Here is a 22,868-nt window from a genome sequence, read left to right as displayed (position 1 = left end):
CGGAGCGACCGGCACATGGAGTGACCGGCACCCGGAGCGGCCGGCACCCAGAGTGACCGGCACATGGAGTGACCGGCACCCGGAGCGGCCGGCACCCGGAGGGCTCTGCCCCAGGCGTGACGGTGTGCAAACACTACCTCAGAAAGCTGTTACAAGCCATGGCAACGAAGACCAGTGTCTTTGCCCTCAAGCCCTGTGGCGCCTGCCTCACGTTAACTGCAAAGCTGAAAACGTCACCCCCAGGGCGACACGGCGGCGGAACAGCAAGGCCCCGGCAGGGCCGCCGCACTGCCGCGCGCGGCGTTACTCACTTCAGCAGCTTCTGCTTTGTGGCCGCGTCTCTGAAGCTCCTGAACTCCTCGCCCGCTTTGATCTCGTAGAAGCGGGGCTGGAGGACGGCCTGCTGGTCCTCCCTGAGCCGCTCCCGCCGCTTCGCCTTTTCCTCCTGGAGGAGAAGTCTGCGCTGCTTCCTGACCTCGTCCACCCAGGCTTTTTCATCATCCGAACTCTCAGAACTTTCTGCATCACTTGGCTTTCCTTCCGGTTCTTCTTCCTCTTCCTGAAAACAAAAATAGTGAGCAGCAGCTCCCTTCCCCCCACCAAACCCCGAGCCGTCCTTTTCTGGTGACCCACAGTCACCTTCTAGAATACGTGGCATGGCTCACATCGGGGAAAATGCCTTCCGTTCGAAAAGACTGACATCTACGCCGAAGGCCCAACAAATTACATCTCAAGTGTCTGAAAGGCTCTTCCAACTTGCACAGAAAACTGTACCAACGGAACATCAGCAAACACAAAACGGTAAGGAGTACGTTACTTTTTCATGAAGTTCTTGTTGTTCCAAGAGTCTTAGTTTCTTCTTCCTTTTTTCACTAATTTTCGAAACAAGTGGATTCAAGAGCCTAAACTCCTCACTCTCTTCGTCGACTTGGAAGTCAGGGTTCTCAAACATAACTTTAAATCGATCATCAGTGAGAATATTAGGAAGGCTCTGTGAGAAAAAGGAGGGAGGAATATAAAGTTAATGTGAATAAAATCTGACCAGAAAGATGGCCTAACAATAGCTGTCCGTTATAAATTAATAAGCTGCATAAGGCATTACTTTAATTATTAAGAAACTTCTTTAGTTTCCAGAACTTTCTAACTGCCCTTGGGTTTTATCTCCTACTCACAAACAAATTCTATTCATCTATTTCAGATGGTATATGCTACTTGGACATTCAACATAATGAGCTAATAAGCATAAACCTTTTTGGCCTAATTTTCTGCCTAATACATTAGACAGCATTTTCTTCAATTAACATTTTTTCACGAAAAATACTTTTCAAGGAAATCTATGTTTTGAAACATAGCTTTTTAGGTGGAGCTACCACACGGAATTAAAATTAGTGACTCGTCCAACTTCATCCAAACCTGGGAAAGGAAACCTTCAGCAATAAGAAGACCAGATCTAACACGGTGGGGAGCTGCCGGTGGAAGCTTCCGGACCTGGAGTAATTTGGAAACACAAGGGAAACTCCCATCTCTTACGGCCTCATCAGTGTTTCTCCGTAGCCATTTAACAGTTCACAACGGATGTGGAGCAAACCTACTGGCACAATAAAACTGCTGCGGAGACCCGTCTGAATACCTCAGGGCAGACTCTAAATTCCTTTTGATTTGCACCATTTTGAACAGCAAGTTTTCCAGAATGTATCATACACTCATCTGTTCACACAAAGACAACCTCCCACACTCAGGGCTCTCCTATTATTTCTTCTCTGCTACAGGCTTGGAAAGCAGATAACGCGACCTACTGCGCAGGTCTGTACAGTGAACAGCCCGACCTCGGGCCGAACGGGCCAGCCTGTCTGTTGGTGGGTGGAAAGCAGCAGAGTCCGAGTGTGGTGCTTACAATCAGGCTACACAAAAATCTGCCAAATCATGAGACACTGAGGAGCGCAGGCTGTTTGTTCCTGGTAGGCACCCAAAATCTGATAAACCCTTAACCTAAATTTCTACAACATACTGAATACGTATTTAAGATATACCGAACAAATCTTCCCTGATTAAATATCATTTCCAGGACAGACTTGGGCTCAAGAAAACACAGAGGCAGATAAGACCTAGTTCCGGATCCCAAGGTAACTAAGGAGAAAGAAAAACACAGTAACGGAAACAAAAGCGCGGATGCCACAAGGCACCTTCCGCAGGACGCTCAGCAGAGCTGAGGGTGCTCTGGCAGCAGCGAGGGAGCGAGCCCTCCAACAAGAGGCAGGTCAGAGGGGCTCACCGGCGGCGGCCTCCGGAGGACAGACAGAAGGCCGGAAGCACGTCCAGCGCACTGAGTGGTGAACAGTCTGATGACACAAGAGTAAGGGCAAAATTGGGAAACGCATTTCTCAAGGAGGCCAGACTCTAACGGAAATCAGTACTGTGATACCGTGCCCTTTATTCTACAGGTGAGGGGACCACCAGGGAAGAGGGGAGGGGAGAGGAAACAGGTGACAGAGGCGTGCTCCGGGACTCCCGGGTGACAGGAGAATTCTGCACGCAGAGCCCTCTGCAGCGCATGGCCCAGCGGACTGCTGAGGGAGGAACCAGTCACAGTGTGACGACGGGGCCACTTTAGGAAACCGACGGGGCCAATCTCAGAGTGGTGGGATCCAAGGGCGGGAACAGCGAAGGTCTTAGGAGAGGGTGACTGTGAGACACACTTCTGCATCAGAACTGCCAGACGCAGCTCCAGAGGAGCTGGGCGGGGGGGGGGGGGGGGGGGGGGGGGGGGGGGGGAGAGTGAAGAGCCGGGTACGAAGTCTAGCTTAAATGACTGGAAAGCTGGGGCTGCCAGGACTAGGGACCTCTCACTGACGATCCCCAACCACGTGGCATTCTGGAAAAGGTAAAACAGTGCAGACAGTGAAAAGGTCCGTGGTTGCCACAGGCTGGGAGGCGGGGGAGGGAGGGATGAACAGGACTTTTAGGGCAGTGAAAATACTCTACATGACATTCTAATGGTAGAAACAGGTCATTACCCATTTGTCCAAACCTAGAGAATGGACAGCACCGCGAGTGGAGCCTAATGTCAACCACGGACTTCGGGTGATGATGATGTCTCAGTGCAGATTCACCAACTTAACAAGGGCCTCTCTGGTGGGGGGTGGGGACTGGGGGATGGGCGGTGCACGTGTGGGAGCAGGGGGACAGATGGGGAATGTCTGTGATGTCCCCTAAATTTTGCTGCGAACCTAAAATTGCTCTAAAAAAATTAAGTCTTTAAGAAGCGGGTCATCCGGTTTCTGATTAGCACCATTAGATGCCTGGAAACAGTGCACCAGGTCACAGGTGAGAGGAGGTGAAATTGGATACACACTTTAGAGTTACCTGTAAATACAGGACTTTGCTAAAGATCCAAATATTTTCAAATGAATAGCAATTAGCCTAGTACATATTTACACAATGAATGAATAAATGGACCCTAAGAGAAATGTTTTCCTTTCCATCCGACTAAATTTATTAAATAATCCTACTTAGTAACAGAAATATGTTAAAAAAAAGAATGCTGCTAGTATTCATAAGTTTTTTTTCTTAATTTTAAAAAATAAATTGTTGCCTAAGGACAAGTATGTTTTGGATGAACAATTATGAAATAATAACTCTTCGAACCTAGTTATAAAAATATTCTCCTTGGAGGGGCGCCTGGGTGGCTCAGTCTGGTAGGCGGGCAACTTTGGCTCAGGTCACCACCTCACGGCTAGTGAGTTCGAGCCTCGCCTCGCCCTGACTCTGTGCTGAAGGCTGAGGGCCTGGAGTGTGCTTCCGAGTCTATGTCTCGCTCTTTCTCTCTGCCCCTCCCCCACACACGCTCGGTCTCTCCTTCAAATATAAACGTTAAAAAATTTAAAAAATTTTTTTCCTTAGAGATTTTTCCTAGTCTAATTGTTTGTTTTCACAGCTGACTTAAAAAGAAAAAACTAGGATAAGATTAGTGATATTCTACTGTAGTTTCTAAGCGTCTGGTGAGCTACCTACCGGAGAAAGATACACGCATGTGTGCTAAATACCTACCATTCAAGTCTGAAAACATCCTGGAGCGTTTCTCCTAACCCTACTTCCAACAGTCGAGCAGGATGTTTACCATGAATATTCTGCACCAACATAGTAACATACAGGGAACGTTAATATTTGAAAGAAGTCAATTCCTTCAGCGCTAGGTGTTGTCGGGAACACACCCGGTGGAAAAATCTCTTCACTCTACACCCGTACACTGACTGTCTGCTTGGCTGACAGGTGAAGGGTTCTGTATCCAGCATGGGGAGAAGCTGAGGTGCGTCCCCAGGACACCGGCAGCGCGCCCGCGCCCGGAGGTGACCGGTCCAGAATGGTGCAGGGCCGACACATGGAGAAGAAACTCCGTCAGGAACAGAAAAGTTAATATAAAAACTGATATTCATATAAATGTCCCGAGATGAGATGTAGAGAGCCAGCAAACTGGTCAACTAGTTTACCACTCTAGTTAAGTAGAGCTAACTAGTGATCCCCACATAGGAAACAAAGGAAGAGCCGACACGAAGCACAGGGAAGCCGGACGTGGGACGGAAACGGCACACGGACCGCCTGGAGGCGTGCGTGGGACGACCGGGGACTGAAGGACTGCACCACCGAGGAGCCCAGCAGAGGGACGTCCGTACAAGACTGTGGCAGCAGCAAAAAACTGGTAGAAAAGGCCAACAGCCAGGAAATGACACTCGGAAGAAAAATGGCTCAAACCCTTTCTGATCAAACGATGACTCACCAGTGCCACGCCTCTCTAAGGGGCCTGTACACATGCGAACTGAACTCCTCTGGACTGACTCTTAATTAGATTTAATGCCACCAAGTGTCTATGTTTGGGTAAGATCCAGATAATGCTTCTTAACCCGGTATGGTGGGCGCCTTCCCACTGGAGGTCCAACAGGAACTGAATGAACACACCTATTAAGCTTTAGTTACCAGGCCTGCACACCTGGGAACATACTTCACCGTCTGCCTCCGAGGAATTCCAGTTGGGGCCAAAGCACAATGACACCCGCTTGCCAATCAGGAGCTAGCGGACTCTGCAGCGTGTCCCCAGCACGCAGCCTAAGGGAGGATTCTTCACGGGATGACCCTCTTACTGTTTTGACAACAAATTATCATGATTTTTCCCGCGGCTATTATGGTAATTTTGCATGTTTGCAGTTCCCAGGGTCTCATGTTCACCGTCCTGCCCCCCATGCACAGCGAGGACTATCTGTGTCCTAACCCTCTGTGGCTGTCCCCAAGCTCAGTGAAAGAAAGGAGGTGGGGGCAAGGACAGGGCACTTTTCACACATCTTCATAACCAAAAGGGCCTTAAAAGGCCCAGAACTGAGCATACCATACGGCCCAACTGTCAAAACTGCAATTTAAGTGTCTTATTCTGTAATATTTAGATATGTATCATATAGATAAGGACTCATAGGCACAAAACAGATAGGAATGCATATATCTGCATCCTACATTAGCCCCCCTCTCTTCTTCCTGGAGCTTTAGGGCACGTAATCCAGAGTTCGCTTCCATTTATCTTGTAAAAGGACAGTACGAAGCTGAGAAGTTAGCTCCCTAATCAGGCTCAGGCTGAGCTAGCAAGAAAACCCAGGTGAGCACCCTGAGGACCGTCGGCGCCGCAGGGAGCACTCCCATCTCTAGCACTTTAACATACGCACACACACCGAATTAATTAGGAGGGTGCGTAGACAGAGCATGTGGATACAAATGTATGTAGTAAGTTTAAGTGATTGTTTCAATGTTGGTATATTATTCACACACTGAAAATGGAAGCATTAACAACGTCCACGTATTTATGTAAGGGAGGCTTCTGAAAATTAAGACCTGAATACTATGTCAGAAAAATGTAGTGGGGCTCCAAGGTGGCTCAGTCGGTTGAGCGTCCGACTCTTGGTCTTGGCTCAGGTCACGATCTCACGGTTTGTGAGTTCGAGTCCCATGCTGGGCTCTGTGCTGACAGCGTGGAGTCTGCTTGGAATTCTCTCCCTCTGCCCCTGTCCCACTCGTGCCCTCTCCCTTTCTCTCAAAATAAATACATAAACTTAAAAACACCACAATAGGCCAGGACGGAAGATGCGGCGAGTGTGGCCCCACGGAGAACCCACCGCGCTCCAGGAACGCCCCCTCTCGCCCTGTAGCTGCACATGTTACAGAAGACAGACTGTGCCCCAGGGAAGCCCAGGGTCACCCAGGATGACCCAGGATGAGCGAGCAAGACACTAGAGCAACAAGATCCTCCGGCTGCGGCCGCCGGCATGACTGGAAAAGACTGGAACAAACGTCAATACCCGGGGAGCGGCTTATCTCCAGTTCGCTTACCTCCTTAGAAACTAGCAAGAGAACAGAGGAGGAATAAACAAGCAAACAAAAACCTCCCAAGAGCATAACACAGGCGACCCAAAGTTCCGAGGCCGGCCCTTCCCGCAGAGTCGGTCCGCAGGCTCCTGAGAGGTGGGACCTTCCAGCTCAGTCCAGGCAGAGCCGGTGGAGGTACGTGCCTGCCTGCTGGGAGCAGAGGCTGCAGAAGTCTCCGTGTCGCTGCGGAAATTAGACGGCTCTCCCCGTCTCGCTAACGTCAGCTACACCAATACAGTCACTCCTACTGAGCTCGGGGCTACTCTCCGTTTTCACACCAGTGATGGACGTGAGCGGCGGCTACGCAGGAGCGTGCGTGCTCCTGATAAGGCCGGGTCTACATAAAAATTAATTACTTCTGAAATTACAAAAAGGCCTAGTCAGAACAAAGAACAATAAGCAACTTAGATATTTAACAGCAAAAGGATTAAGTGAATTATATAGATCCTTAGGAGGGTATCTGCAGCTCTCCAAAGAATTCACAAAGAACTTTTAACAAAACAGGAAACCACCCATGTTATTTTACACAGCCAGGATAAGCATATACACCACGTGACCTCACTGTGCTAGCCTAGAATTTTAAGAGAAGGAAGACCGGAAGGAAATTCACGAGCGTCTTAATGATGCCTTTCTTTGGCTGGGATCACAGAAGTGACACCCTTTACGTTCCTTTCTATTTTCCAAACTGCCCATATGGAGCGTATATTATCCTATAAGCAGGGGCGAGAAGAAAGCTACATGTATGTTTCAAGAATAAAGAATAGAGATAATTTTAAGTTACTACTAAGAAAATACAGAAGCAGTTTATCAATGTTTCCACTGCCTTATAAAATCTTACCTTAGCTTTCTTCTTCCAGGTAGATTTTTGCTTCTCCTCTTCCTCCTCAATTAATTTAAGGGCCAGCTCTTTGTTAACTTTTGGCAATTTCTAGCAGCAGAAAAAAACAGAAGGTGTACTAAATATCTACCTCTTAGCTTTAAAAGTTAACAGTTCTGTAAGAAGCCTAATCCCACAAACAGGTGACCCTGATTCGCCCGCTGGCCCAGAGCAGGCCAGGCCGTGGACACGCGTGACGCCTCGGGTGGGGCAAGGGGCCAGAGTCCCCGCGGGACACCGCGGGAGAAGCTGCATCCGGGGGGGGGCGGGCCCACACGCCTGCCGCTGCGGCCTCTGGCTGGGGTTCAGGGAATCCCAAATGCTACTAATGCCGAATGCACTGCTCCCGCTCCCCAAGTGGCAGACTTCTGGGGGGATTCTGGCGGGGAGTCTGACAGCTCTCAGGATAAAGCTGAGCTCTTTACTGTCCCTTCCCACTTAGCGCTTCTGTTCCCCTGTAAAATACAGAAGGGGACAAAAGTACTCCATGTCCCAGTGTCCCCCTTGGCCCCCAACACACACATCCGACACTCCAAAAACACTCAACAAGTATCTGGAAAAAGGAAAAACGAGTGACCAGCCTTCAGTACTGTGTGTGTACGTACATGTGTGTTTATGCACCTGCACATACATGTATGTACGCACGAGTCTTCAGTGTGGATGTGTACGTAGGTGTGTGTTTATGCACCTGCACATGCACGTACATGTACGCACACATGCGTCTGTGCTCACTTACCGCCACGATCAGGGAGAAACGAGCGGGGCTGGGAGGCTGGGAGGCGGAGGGGCCCCGCTTCCCGGCCTGCGGCTGCCGGGCCCACACCCCCAACCCCCGCGGCAAACAGACGCACAGCGTGAGGTTCTGCCCGCCCCCCAGGAGCAGACGCATCTTAGCCCCACCTGCAGCCCTCCTGAGAGGCCCTGGCCCAGCAGCGGCCCGGCAGCCCAGCTCCTCGGGGAGCGCCCCCTTCCTGGTGTCCCCCCGCCCCCACTGCCTGCTTCCTGCGGCCGCCGCCTCTCTTATCAGTACCCTTATTTACTCTCAGTATCAGTGGGCTTCAGTCCTCTGACACCTGGCTAACAATTCTTTACGCTAAATCCTCTCTATTAATATAAGCAGGCGGTCTGATTCCTGACCTAATGACCCTGATCCAAGCAGACAGCCTAAGATCCTGCCACGTGTCAGAATGAGGATCATCGAAGCCTCAACACTCTAAACCCGGAAAATTCCACCACATTCTCTCAGAAGGGCTGCTGGTATCAGTCCCTCCAGCATTCTTTCCCACAGCATCGTTACCACAGAATCTGTTATGATCAAACTGAAAAGAGTATTCACCCTCATGACTAAGATACCAAAACTATCAGGAGAAGATGTAAACTAAAAATGGGAACACGAAGAAACAGACTGCAGGCTTCTTTGGAATAACACACAAATGAAAAGTAAGTACTTTTCTCTGGTAAACTCAACAGTGAGCACAATATCTACCTTTAACTGGACTCTCTGCGCACGTGTTTCTTCTATCTTCTGTCGAATCTTATCTTTCCTGTATTCTTCATAAGCAAATGGATTTACCATCAATTTCACCTTTTCAAAGTAGGAAAAAAGTTCAGAAATACAACTCATTTAATAATGTTTCATATACCAACAGACAGATGCTCTTACAAATCAAGTATATTTTGCAAAATGCAAGTAAATGGAGAAGAAGTGGCTCATTAATCACCTAAAGTAAGTGCCGTTTTCTGTTTACCTTGTGATAGAGTCTTATATCCATGAAAAATCCATGCATATACGCCCGGAGAAATGGTGACCCGATGAGATGTGTGAGGCCTGGAAAGAGTTAATCGCAAGAGGGCATGTCATTATAAAATCTTTCTTTCCCCAGTATTTTCTGTCTGTTTGTTTGTTTGTTTTTTGAGAGAGAGACAGAGAGCGAGAGAGACAGAATCTAAAGCAGGCTCCAGGCTCTGAGCTGTCAGCACAGAGCCCAATGTGGGGCTTGAACTCATGAACCATGAAAACATGACCTGAGCTGAAGTCTGATACTTAACTGACGGACCCACGCAGGCGCCCCGGGTCATTACGAAATCTTGATGAAAATTAGGTTTTCTTGGATTATAGTAAAATTTCAATTCTGACTGTAAGATTTCACTCTGGAGACCAGAACCACTAATTTTCAAAAACAATGGAGACAATTTAATCCACTTTAAACAGTGTCCCTCTTACTTATTTAAAATGTCATACTGGGGCACCTGGATGGCTCAGTCAATTAAGCGTCCGGCTTTGGCTCAGGTCATGATCTCACGGCCCATGGGTTCGAGCCCTGCGTCAGGCTCTGTGCTGACAGCTCAGAGCCTGGAGCCTGCTTCGGATTCTGTGTCTCCCCCTCTCTCTGACCCTCCCCTGCTCGCACTGTCTCTGTCTCTCAAAAATAAATAAAAACCATAAAAAATTTTTTTAATGCCATACTGAGCATAAAGGTGACAAAAAAGTCATTATGAATTGGAGAGACTGCTAAAGAAAGATCCTTAATACTAGTGGCTCTCAGGGTTTGGGATTCCATGGATCAGTTCAATTTTAAAAAATAATACTGGTATTAACGGTAACTTGCCAACTTTTGTTCTGCCAGGCAGGAGCAGTGGTGGTGGGGGTGGGAGGGCATTATCTTCCCTCATTTCCGAACACAAAGCACGCTATCACAAGGATAATGTGGACAGGGCACCTTCTTTCCATTATTCTCATTTTACAGATGAGAAAATCAAGGCTTAACAGGGTTAAACAAACTGGCCAAATCACTCAGATACGAAGCTGAAGAGGCGGGATGGGTACCCGCCAGCCTTCCCCCGATGCCCACAGTGTTAGGCACCACGTGTTTCATCTGGCATGCTGGCACAGCATTCCACCATTCCATGAAACCCGTTTTGGGAAATACCACCCTTTGTAACTGCCTTCCTCACCAAAATGAACACAGCAAAAGAGACTAAACAGGCACCCAAGATGAACTAAACACAGTCTTTTTAAAAACCCTGCAAAACAGCAATGCCTTTTTCCCTCCAATGTAAGAACGGAGGGGAGTGTGGCACAGTGTAAAAATCACCTTGAAAACGCTCAGGAAGGCACGTCAACAGGAAAATCCCATTTCACCTTACTTCATTCAGGGATCATTTGTAAAAAGCTGACTACATATCTTTTCTCTCTAAACATTAACATTTAAAGAGTTATTTTAGTGGGAACCAGTAGAGAATGAATTCTGCCTGGATTAACTGCAATGAAATACAGCATAAGGGACTCCTCAGTGGCTCTGACTCTTGCTTCGGGCCCAGGTCATGATCCCAGGGTCGTGGGATCGAGTCCTGCCTCAGGCTCCACCCTGAGTTTGGAGCCTGTGTAAGATTCTCTCGCTCATTCTCTCTCGCTGTCTGCCCTCTGCTTGAGCCAATTAAGAAAAAAAAATACAGCTTAAAAATAAAGTTTAAGAACTTCTCAGTTTATTTGTGACACGACTCTCTTTTCTGTTAACACTTAACTGCTGCTCTGCGCCCATCTCTTCCACGGCCAAGTCGCCTGGTCCACAGGGAACGTGTCCTCTGAGTCTGCCCGCTCTCCACGAGAGGCCCTCACGCAGCCTCTCTCCAGCGCCCCAACTCAGTGAGCAACATCTCCTCTCCGTGTCCTCCCAGCACCAGTCTCCTGACAAACACGCACCCCCCGAGGGGCGGGGTGGGCGAGGTGACGGCCAAGCGCTCTAGGTGTACTGCTGAGCCCTCGTGTTCATGATCGCTGAGGTCTCTGGCAGGTTAGTTTCACCTCCTCGGGCCTCAGTTCCCTGGTCTACAAAACAGTATCCCAGCCACATCCACTGCCCGGAGGATGAGGATTAAGGGCTGGAGGTGAGCAGGCCGGACGTCACCAGCCCTGCAGGTGTTGGCTACCACCAACAAAAGGCATTTCTTGGCCTGTGATCTTAAGCCTAAAGCAACTAGTAAGGTTCTATGTATCTGAGGATTTAATCGGGTTTCTAAGCTTTGGGTGAGGTCTTCTATAAGCAAACTTAAAAGGGAGCCACAAATCACTGATGTGCCGTCTCTGAGATATTTTCAAAGCCTTTTACTCAAAACAGTACTTGAAAAAAAATCACTGCTTTCTTGATAATTTTTCTACACACACCTATACTCTGGTTTCTCTTCAGATCGTATGAATCTTTCACCTTTTCTACACATAGCTAGTACGCTCAAGAAAATTATTCACCTATGATACAAAAGAGCTTCAGTGGGTTGAATCTACCTGAATCTTTCTCTAAGCAGAGATTACAACTAGACAACATACAGAGTGTTTAATATCTGCTTTGGCAGAAAGAGAAGATTCGGAAACTCAGAGAAACGTGACTCTACTGCCCCTAACATTAAAATCTCCCCCATCCTCAACAACTGTACAAATGTTTTATCGTAAGTTTTTTTTACCTAGATTCTCAAGGTCTTTCTTGGTGACAAACTTGTAGTCGTCGTACACTGTACTTTCCGGATTCTCTTCTAGTTCTTCTGTCAAGTTGTCCAGGAAGGAGCACCACCTGGGGGCAGGGCCCAGAACCTACCGGCGTGGATTAAAAGGTTAGCGATGGTACATTCTCGCCACATCAACTACCAGTGCGTTATTTTACAACCAGCTTTTCTTCAATTTAAAAAGCCTTGTTTGTATCAGAAGTGTTGAAAACTAATGACAACATGCATAATCAACAAGGATATAATGGAAGGGAATAAAGCAGGAAAAAGTTAGGTCTGTAAGGGGAAAATCTCAATCTGGGAAGCAAAGATATTAAGGCACATTCTTCCATTAGCACTATCAAAATACAAACAAATAATTCAGGTATGTAAGGTAACATTCATCCATTTATCACCTCTTTCATTCAAAAGAGTACTAGAATCTACAGAAGTATATATGGCATTAAAGTTTGTTTTTAAGTTTGCCACTCATGGTAGATGAAGGTCTAAAATGAGAATCACCCCCTTTTTTTTTTGAAGTCTGTCTATTTTGAGAGACAGAGAGGGAGCACATGCACGAGTGGAGGAGGGGCAGAAAGGGAGGGAGGGAGAGAGAACGCCAAGCAGGCTCCACACTGTCAGCACAGAGCCAGATGCAGCGCTCGAACCCATGAACCACAGGATGATGACCGGAACTGAAGTCAGACGTTTAACTGACGGAGCCATCCAGGTGCCCCGAGAATCATCTTCTTTTCAGGGATTTTCAACTAGTTACTTGATAATTATGGTTGCTCTTGTGTGGTCCACTTCATTTAATTTATTAAAAATTAAATTTCTCTGGACAGGATCCTTCAGCCTTAACCCCAATGACAAGAAAGCTGAACAGAATTTATAACCCACTAATACAAAATGAATAGTTCATAATTCATAGCTGTAATCCAACTAGTTCCATAATATACTGTGACTGCTTTTTACCTTTCTGCTGTCGATACAAATCTTTCCAGGCACTATGCCTCACCCATCAAGGTCAAGGCTTAGCCCAAATGAAACAATGCTCAACGGGCAGACTGCTATTGACAGTGTCTGTAGAACTACAGGCTTTCAGAAGAACAATCTGGGCTGACAAAATGGAACTTCCCATGACTACTTCCCTGTGTATTTTGATAGCACTCAATTTGGCAGGAGAAAAACAAAAATCATAATGGAAATTATTAAACCTAGCTTAAATTTTCTGGGGAAGGGAAGGTGGAAGAGAGTTGTAACAAGGAAAAACAGTGCCTAATACCATCTTCAATCAGAAAAAAAATAGTAAATGTTAGATACGGTCATACTGGCACAGTATTATTGTGCCCGATTAGTAGAGTGGCCCCCAAGCCCCAAAGGCGATGGCGCTCATCATGAAAAACAAGGCTTAATGAGCACAAAGGGGGACCTGTCAGGAAGTTTGGTATTAGCATAATCTGTGCAATTTTTAAAAAAATTAAGGTTTTGATGCTCTGAGTTGTTTGACGCCAACCATACTTTCAAGAAGTGCAAGGCATTAAAAAAAATTCAATGTGGAACACTTTTTAAAGAAACTGCAAGGATGTTAAGCAATTTTAGGACCGTAGCTTGAAGTCAACAACCAATGTCAAAGTCAACCCGACTACACAGAAAGTACCGCGCTGAGCCAAGGCGTTTACAGATTCAAGCTGAGGCAGAAGCCAGCGGGGCACACGCGCACGCCGTTCAGCGTGTAATACGAAGGACCGACGGCACGGAGTCCACGGGGACACAGGCGGCGAGTGGAATCAACGGCAGGCCAGGACACAGAAAGGCACATACGGAGGGACGCCAGGTTGGCGTGAATGCCTGAGCAAGCTGGGAAAGTCACGGCCCCTTGGAGAGACCGCATGGACACTTACAACTCCAGGGTACGCGTGCGTGTCCCACCACTGACAAGTGCAGAGCCCTACATCTGCTGGCACAGAGCCTAAGACGGCGACCTTCTCCCTTCTCTCAGACAGAAAGCACCCTGTGGCCACTTTTCTAGAATATAATCCCCAAGATACTGTCCTCTTGGGAGGGTAGGAACTCCATCTGTTCTAAATGCTGAATTCCCAGTACCTAGAATACTGCCTGCCAAGCAGTATTTCACATATTTCACAAATACATCTGTTCGTATGTAATCTATGAATGTGTTCATGAAGTCCACGTGCACAAAGTACTGAGACTTTAAAAGGGTCCTGGGGCGCCCGGTCGGTTAAGCGTCTGACTTCGGCTCAGGTCATGATCTCACAGCTCGTGGGTTTGAGCCCCGCGTAGGGCTCCGTGCTGACAGCTCAGAGCCTGGAGCATCTTTAGAATTCTGTCTCCCTCTTTCTCTGTCCTTCCCCCTCTCGTGCTCTCTCTTTCTCTCTCAAATCTAAATAAACACTAAAAAATTAAAAAAGACAAAAAAGACCTGCCCTGTTGGCAAAAGTATTTTTTAAACTGTTTAATTTTCCTTATTCAGAAAAAAAATACTCAAATACTTCTCCATAAAATTAATGGATATGGGAATACTTTTTGACGAAAGCCAGACTGTTTTGCCTCCTATGCAAAGGGGCAATGGTTATCAAATAGCCTCATAATAAAGCAGTTTCACCTTTAAAAACCTTCAATCCGCGATAGACACAGGCTTCAAAGACAATACGAAGATCATACTGTGTTTACCGACTCTTCTCGGGGGAGGGTGGTGAAGAGCAGGAATATCAAAATAGCGGACCAGACTGGAACTTATGGCCACAAAAGTCCTTTTTTACAATGTTCCACAACATTCATCTTGATTAGTTAACTGAACTCTAATGGAACAGTTTTAAACTACCTCTCGGGACAGATCTGGTTATGGTAGATGAACTCTGCAATCAAATTCACGGCCATTAAATTTTACAGGAGGAAATATTTCCATCAAAAACAAAAGTCAATTGGGTGTGTTGACTTTATTAATCACATTTCCCTAGTTCCTCTTCAGAAAAAAAAACCAAACAAACATGAGAACAACCATAACAAAGTTGAAATTACTGACGTCACCGGCATTAAACTGCAGGTCTACCTAAATCATGGCTCACCGCAAAGGCCTACCATTAGTTTGTAGAAGTGGCAGCTGGCCTTTGGAGGGCTCACTATACGTCTGGGGTCCTGATGACCACAATTAATTAACGTGTAAAAACTCCTTGCTGTCTTCACTCATAAAATATGTTAAGCCTTCAATGAATCCTACATTTCAGGCTTCCCAACTTAAAGAATTAGCTTCCTTTTTCACCACCGATGTACCACGACTATGTATAAAAAGCTTCTAGGCTTTTCTGTACCGTCAATATGTTGCTATATTCTGTACTTCAGCCACAAGGGCTTGTTTATCTACATTTTTATGCACCTTAAGAGTTTTGTTTGTTTCAGAAAGTGGGTGAAGACTGTTCTAGTTTGAACTTCTGTTATCTGTTAATGAACTTCTACTTTGAGTTTGTAAGGATGTCCTGAAGTGACGAGTCAGTACAGCAGTGACCCGGAAAGGGACTCCATGAGCTGCTGTGGAGGGACACTGTGGGTCCCTCAGCAACTTTAATGACCACCTTATCAGTGAATCTAAACAGAAGCATGTGGGCCTACCGAGGGAAACAATCTTTATCAACATGCCCCGGAAGGCCTTGACTCTGAGCATCTGCTTGCTCCAAGCCATCTGCGCAGAAGAACCGATTCGCAAGTACGCGAAAACACAAGCGACGTGTCCTGCTCCTCTGACTCTCTGACTACGACCTGCCTTGAAAATGTTACTTATGTGACCTCAATTTTAAAATTCAAAGTTGTCACATACTCGGGCTGTGGACAAAAATGCCAGAGCGGGGAAAAAGGAGGATGAATATTAAGCTTCTTACGGAGCTGACGGAACAGGGTGGCCCTCCCACACTCTACTTTCGAAAATCGCTGTGTCACACGCATCCCAAAGCTGCTGGGGCAGAAACAGAGATGGCGGATTTTCTAAAGGGGTGGATTTTAACAGATGAAGGACAGTTAAAGTAACAACAGCAAAGTATCATTCATATTATTAGAGACAAAGAGCCAAACTACTGGGTCAGTATAAATCTCATCATTTTCTTCCATCTACTTACGATGATACTGAACACAACTAAATAATCTATCTTCCTACCATCAGAATGGTAAGAAAATAACTGACAACAAAGAACAGCGGTTAAATTTGAAATTATTTCAGGTTTTACATTTAAGTTACAATTAGTTAACATCTAGTGTGATACTAGTTCTAGGAACAGCATTTAGGGACTCCTCACCTTCACGTAACGCTCAGTGTGCATCACAAGCGCCCTCCTTCATGCCCGTCACCCGTCTGGCCCATCCCCCGCCCTCCAGCAACCTGTTTGTTCTCTGTCGTTAAGAGTCTCTTGGGGTGTCTCTCTTCCACCCCCCACCCCATGTTCATCTGTTTCGTCTCCTACGTTCCATGAGTGAAATCATGTCTTTGTCTTTCTCTGACTGACTTATCTAGCTTGTCCACATTGTTGCAAATGGCAAGATTTCATTCTTTCCTTATGGTTGAGTAATAGTCCACTGGATACAGATACATCTTCTCTATCCATTCATCAGCTGATAGACATGTGCACTCTCTCTAGAATTCAGCTCTTGTAGATAATGCTACTATGAACATTGGAGGGCATGTGTCCCTTCAAACCAGTATTTTCTGTATCATTTGGGCAAATACCTAATGGTCCAGTTGCTGGATCATGGGGCAGTTTTATTTTTAACTTTCGGAGGAACCTCCACGCTGTTCTCCAGCGCGGCTGCCCCAGTCTGCATTCCCACCAACAGTGCCTGAGGGGTCCCCCTTCTCTACGTCCTGGCCAGCACCTGCTGTTTCCCGTGTTGTTAATTTTAGCTTTCCTGACATGTGTTAGGTGATACCTCATTGTTGTTTGATTTGTTTTTCCCTGAAATTATTATCTTGAACTTTTAATGATTTTTTTAAAAAAACTTCAGCAACTAAGAAAATTCTCAATTACTCCATTTGGTGGAACTACACCAACAGACAGTAAATACTTTTAAACCAAATGGGCTTATAAATTGGGAAACTTCAACTGATATGTACACACACAGAGGTATATAATGTACCCAAGTACAAACAGTTGATTTTTAAAACGATTCTGCTACACAGTTTTCAGAGTGCACCGCAGCCGGTGTGAAGCAGGCATCTTCACTGAGCACTGGGGAAAGTTGTGACGGTGTAAGAGGGCGTGACCTCACATGGAAAAACGACGTAAGTACACTGTCGCGTTCAGAGGACAGAGCCAGCTGCAGCAAACGTCAGGAGGCAGGTTTTAATTCAATTTTCATTCATCACATACTTACTGAGCTCCATGCTTATTATGCTCCGCTCTGTAAAAACAGGACGCAGGGCACCTGGGTGCCTCAGTGGGTTAAGTGCCTGGCTCTGGCCCGGGTCATGATCTCCCGGTCCCAGAGTGCCCCCTGCTGTGTCTGTGGTCAGCACAGAGCCCGCTTGGGATCCTTTATGCGCCACCCCCCCCCACCCCGCCTTCTCTCTGCTCCTTTGCCACTCACTCTCTCAAAAATAATAAAAAAATTAAACAACAAACAGGGAGTAAAATAAAACCCCACAGGAGAAGAGTTTCACATATAACAATACTTAGGTGGAAGATAAGATGATTCTTAATTTCCTCAGTTTCATTCATTCATTCATTCAAAAGGTTAAGAGAGCATTTACCAAAGGTGAAGTGCCAAATGTCAAATATAAGTAAAACGAGTTTGGAAACAATGACCTACAATATAAATGTGCTTAGTGTCAGAGCAGACAGCTCTGTAAATGGTGCCAGGGAGCCCTTTATTTGCCGAGACAGGCAATGAAGATAACTTTTCAGGAGACAGCTGAGCTCAGCCTTGAAAAATTCGAAGAGGTTATAATTATATATTCAGTAAAACTTAACGGACATGTGAAATACCTTAAATTTAGTGCTACCAAAATTAATATATATTTTACACATTATGTAGAAGATGCCTAGTTAGAAGAATAATCAACTTACCTTTTTGTGATCTGATCCTACTCTAATCCTCGAAACCCAATTAAAACTCTATTTTATAATGACACCACTGAATAGATAAGAACTACACTTACAATGGACAGTGTGAATACAAAATAATTGTACTATCTAATAACCAAAAGTAAATTATCTGTTAGAAGATTCTGTGATAGAACTGTTTTCAGGGCATTCTAAAGTAGATACAGACATCAGTTTCTAGAATTAGAGCAGTGATAAAAACCAGTACCGAGAACAGCAAAAGTAATAATCACTTTGGCAAACGTAGAGTGTTCTATTCCCCTTTAAGAATTTTAAGCCACATTTAACCAGAAATCTTTCATGAGGCCATCGCTATCCGAAATTACTGGGGCCAGAAAGAACTTGAAATTCAGGGTTTTTGTGTGCATTTTAAAAGGGGAGCATGCATGTTGTAGATTGTGTGAAATCTTCGGTGGGGTCTGGGTCACTGGGCCGGATTCAAACACGTTGCTACCGCTGCGGCAGAATCCGCACCTACTCATACCAGCGATATGGGATAAAAACGCCTCATCGCGACACGGTGAGTTTTAGTCTCAATGAAGCAAGTCAACTCAGGTTTTCCCACCAACGAGTTGTAGAACAATGTTGCCGGGCTTCTGGACTGCAGAACTAAGGATCAGAGAAAATGGAGGCACACTGTCCGGTAAATAAAACTGCCCACTGTCATGATTATCAAGTTTCCTAACTGCGTAGCCGATAGCTCTAGCGGACAATGGGATTTTGCCGACTAGGACTGTTCAACACAGACACTTAAGGGACGTCTCCGTGCAAGCCTCTGCCCCACCGCTGGCTGCAGGGCACCACTGGCACCGGCGTGTGGTTTCAGATTCTGACAGCTGAGGCTCAGTAATAACCCACGGGGAAGCCTGAAACCAGAGAGCCGAGCCGAGGCGAGCCGAGCCGAGGGCGTGGCTGTGCGTGTAAGCGTGTAATTGCGTTTGCAACATAATGAGCTGCCTAATTGCATGCCCGAGTTTACACGCATTTGCCTGAGTAATTATGAGTCATTTAAAGGTACTCACAGCGTTTTGTTCTCTCCTTCCTAAAACTCAGATTAGCAAAGGAGCAATTTAATTTCAACATTTTAAAGGGTTTATTTCAAAAAGGAGAAAAACTATCTGCGATGATTTCAATTTTGCTTTAGTTTTGGAAAAAGCAGTTTAGACGCTGGAATGAAACGATAAGAAGATGAGGCCAAGCAGAAGACTCGTGAGACTGCAGCCGCTCCGCGTCCGCGAGGCTCCGGGGGCGCCGACGGGCCGGCACTGAGCGCGTGTAAAACCCAGCGCGCCCCGAGGAAATGTGTAAACAGAAAATTAAGACCGACAGTAACAGCAACAGAGATTCCGGTTAATGATGGCGCTCGAACTGTATGTTTCTATCTCCTCTCCCTCCCAAGCTTAGTTAAAATTCACAGTACATCGATATAAAGAGGCAATACCCTTCAAGGACAGAAAGAAGAAAAGAAGAAAATGCAGCAGTTGAGGGGTTAACACGGTAAACGTGGGGCGCCTACAGAGGTAGATACCAGAAAAAGGAGAGTAAACTGAGACCCAGGACTCCCAGGCTCCGTGCACCTGGGAAACTGGGTCTGAGCGGAGGGGAGGCGATGGCGCTGACGGACGCCAGCCTCCCCACGGCCCTCAGGAGACCAGAGGGTGAGTCAGCGGGGAAAGGGAAGTGGGAGGGCCGCGGGCCAGGAGGCTTGACCGGTGGGGCTGAGACCCGCTCACCAGGCGCAGCCTGCGCTCCGCCAGCAGGGCCTCAGCGCCTTCTCTCATCTTCCTGAACACCGAACGCCGCGGAGGCGTTGCTGCTGCCGCCTAAACCCCCCATGGCCCCATAAAGACACTGGGGGTGCTCCTCTGCAGGGAGTGAAAGATCCCCCAACAGTGACTGGCTCCACAGGCAGCAGGAAAACTACAGTAGACAAGACCACCGCGTACAAAAGAGCTTCCAGTTGGTATTTTAGTGGCTCATTCTTAAACAAGAGCCGACTGCCAGAGATCACCATTCATTTATAATGCAAATAGTTCTCTCAGACGTTTGTCTTTTCTCAGTAGATACAGCAGTGAGTAAAACAAAGAAGCTCTGCCTTACACTCCCGAAAGGAACACAAAAGAAAGATAGAACTTATAAAGACTTACAACTCAACAATAAAAAGATACGTAATTTAAAAACTTGGCAAAGAGGGGCGCCTGGGTAGCTCAGTCAGTTAAGCCTCTGACTTCGGCTCAGGTCATGATCTCACCGTCAGAGAGTTCGAGCCCCACACTGGGCCCTGTGCTGACAGCTCAGAGCCTGGAGCCTGCTTCAGATTCTGTGTCTCCCTCTTTCTCTGCCCCTCCCCCACTCACTCTGTCTCCCTCTCTCTCTCAAAAATAAATAAACATTAAAAAAAACCCAAAAAACCTTGGCAAAAGATCTGAATAATTCCGCCAAAGGCCTAAAGACGGCCAAAGCGTACAGAAGAGGCCCCACACCACTGGTCATTAGGAAATGCTGACTGAAGCCGGGGATCGTGGCATGCTCACTTGAACGGCAATGCTCAAGGAACGCGGAGGACGTGGTGACCCTGGGAGCCTTGATGCTGCTGGTGGGAATGAAAATGGCGCGGCCATTGCAGAAACGGCGCAGCGGGCCTCCTGTGAGGCACAGAGCTGTCGCACGAGCTAGCGATTTCAACCCTAAGGATGTACGGCCAAGAGAACCAAAAACGTCCACATGGAATGCTTGCAGCAGCCTTAGTTATGGGAGCAGGAATATTTACTTCAAAAGGGAAAGCAACCCAAATGCACATCAACTGATGACGGATTAACAAGACGAAGATCCCCAAAGAAGGTTCCCATGCCAGGGAGTGTTGCTCGGCAATTAAATAGGATTGAAGTACTGATCCAAGATTCAACACGGATGAACCTTGAAAACAGAAGTGGAAGAATCAAACACAGAAGGCCGCATATTACAGAACTCCCTTCGGTGGAATGTCCACACTCTAGACAAATCCAGAGAAACCGAGGTAGACTGGGGACAGGGCAGCCGGAGGTCGGGGAGTGACCGGCATGGGCCCCTCCTGGGGTGACACATGTGCACTAGCAGAGTGGTGCTCACCACACAACTCGCAGTACCCGAAGACCTCCTGAACCGTGTACTGTAAAAGGGTTATGACTTTGCGGCTGTGGATTGTATCTCCAAGAAGTGTCATTTAAAACAACCCACTCAAGGATCACACACGGCTTAGGTTATTAGGCCTCTTCAGTTTCCTCTAATCTAGCAGAGCCCCCCCTCCCCTTCCGAGTTCGGGGCAGCTGACCTGGAGAGTCACAGCACCTTCAAGGACTGCTTCCCGGAGTGAGACCCAGCCGGCCCCGGCTGCCAAGGACACACGGGGGACGAGGCCAAAACACTCGGAAAGCGGTCTCTGCACCAAGCGTCCGCCTTGCTCTGTTACTGTCGGTAATGTCATGTGCTTACAGTATTCATTTTCACCTGTTTTCACACCTTTTTTTCCTTTGAATTTTCAATTTGGGGTATCAGATGAGCTTGCAGGAAAGGGGGCCCAGTAAGGGTCTGGGTGGGGACCAGACCCCAGGAGCCAGCGAGGTCACTGGGGCTACAGGAGGAGAGAAGGCAAGGCTGCCCGGGGTCCTGCACTTGTCACGCCTCCCCTTCCTCCCCCGCCACACGCGCACAAATCAAGCGGAAAGAGGAGTGGGCCGAAGGCAGGGGCACGCTTCCTTTCTTCTCAGAAGGGGCAGTAACCATGAAATGACCGTGCGGCAGACTTGTATGGTACATTGTCCCACCTCCTCCCTTCTGCAAATGAAAACACACACAAACGCATTCCACTGTCTTTTTTAAACTATCCACGTTGATTTGAGGTGCTGGAATGTCAAGAAAGCCTCTGGGAAACCCAAGTGACAATTTTTTGGAAACTAGACGCCCATATCCACTGGGGATGTACTGACTCCATCTGAAACATGGGAGCTTAGTGAAAACCCAGCCTTCATGCTAAATTTAGGAATAGAATTACACTCATGTGAACCACTGCAATTTAAGAGAGCAAAAATTTTATTCAGAACCATGAAATCCCTTCAAAAAAACCAAATCTCTTCTACTTCTCTCTTCAGTAGTCTAAACTGTACTACATTTAGCCTAAGCGATTCTAATTTAAGAATAAATGAAAAGCTTTACACTTCCTTCTGCTGTCCGTGAAATTAACAAACAAGGCCCAACATGCTCCAGAGAAAGAAAGAGCATGTTCCTACAGTCCCAAGCGGCTTCCCAGTCCACTGCCAGTGGAGTCGGAACGTCTGTCTGTTCTAAGGGCCCCGCCGCCCGGTGCCCGACAGCCTGGCCCTGCACCCAATGACTGGCCACGGTCACCGTCCCAGGCCACTTGAAACCCCGGGTCTCGCGTCCTAGCGCTCAGAGCCAGAGCTGGCGCAGGTCGTGAGCGCAAAGTGGTGTTGATGTCCGGCCCGTCCAGCCTCTTCCTCTCCCCATTTCCCACCCGCGCTCAACTTCAGATGCCCAGCCTTGACTGCGAGGTCTGCGCGCACGACCCCGGCCCCACGGGGGCCACAGGCGGCACGCCAGCTCCACCGCAGGAGGGTGTGCTGATCCTTCTGGCGGCACACCTGGGAGCGGGCCCTCCTCCAGACCTTGTTTTGTCCCCCGATTCCTGCCAAGGCTCACACAGATGGCGGTCCTGGCTTATCCCGATCACATCCGCCGCTTCCTGGTTCCGTCCCGCTTCCTTGCGGGCAGAAGGGTTTATTTATAGTTGTTCTGCACATTCTCACTTTGTCCCCACTTGCAGTTCCTGCTTGCCGATGCGGTGCCCCACGTGGAAGGAGGCAATCCTGAAGAAGACATTTTACATGCCAGCAGGGTAAGATTCCTGCACATCCCTCAGAAAAGCCACAGGAGAGCACTTCTCTGGCAGTGCAAACGAGGAGGGTGAACGAACCCAAAATGGCCTCATAACCAAATACTATGTGGCCAGC

General features: G+C 47.4%; 1 protein-coding gene across 2 annotated transcripts in view; it reads right to left on the bottom strand.

Annotated features, from left to right (window-relative positions):
* Nucleotides 1–22,868, bottom strand: part of NOL10 (nucleolar protein 10) — a 79,646-nt gene that overhangs the window by 12,538 nt on the left and 44,240 nt on the right. For both annotated transcript variants that reach the window (XM_029938305.1, XM_029938306.1), the window contains 6 exons: nt 11,738–11,864; nt 9,028–9,107; nt 8,766–8,864; nt 7,241–7,330; nt 818–991; nt 312–559 (listed from right to left, as the gene is read on the bottom strand). In XM_029938305.1, coding sequence (XP_029794165.1) covers nt 312–559; nt 818–991; nt 7,241–7,330; nt 8,766–8,864; nt 9,028–9,107; nt 11,738–11,864 — 818 coding nt within the window. The remainder of the gene's footprint in view (nt 1–311; nt 560–817; nt 992–7,240; nt 7,331–8,765; nt 8,865–9,027; nt 9,108–11,737; nt 11,865–22,868) is intronic.

Source organism: Suricata suricatta, chromosome 4 (assembly GCF_006229205.1).
Source record: "Suricata suricatta isolate VVHF042 chromosome 4, meerkat_22Aug2017_6uvM2_HiC, whole genome shotgun sequence".
Lineage (NCBI taxonomy): Eukaryota > Metazoa > Chordata > Mammalia > Carnivora > Herpestidae > Suricata > Suricata suricatta.
This window is presented reverse-complemented; position numbering and strand designations above follow the sequence as displayed.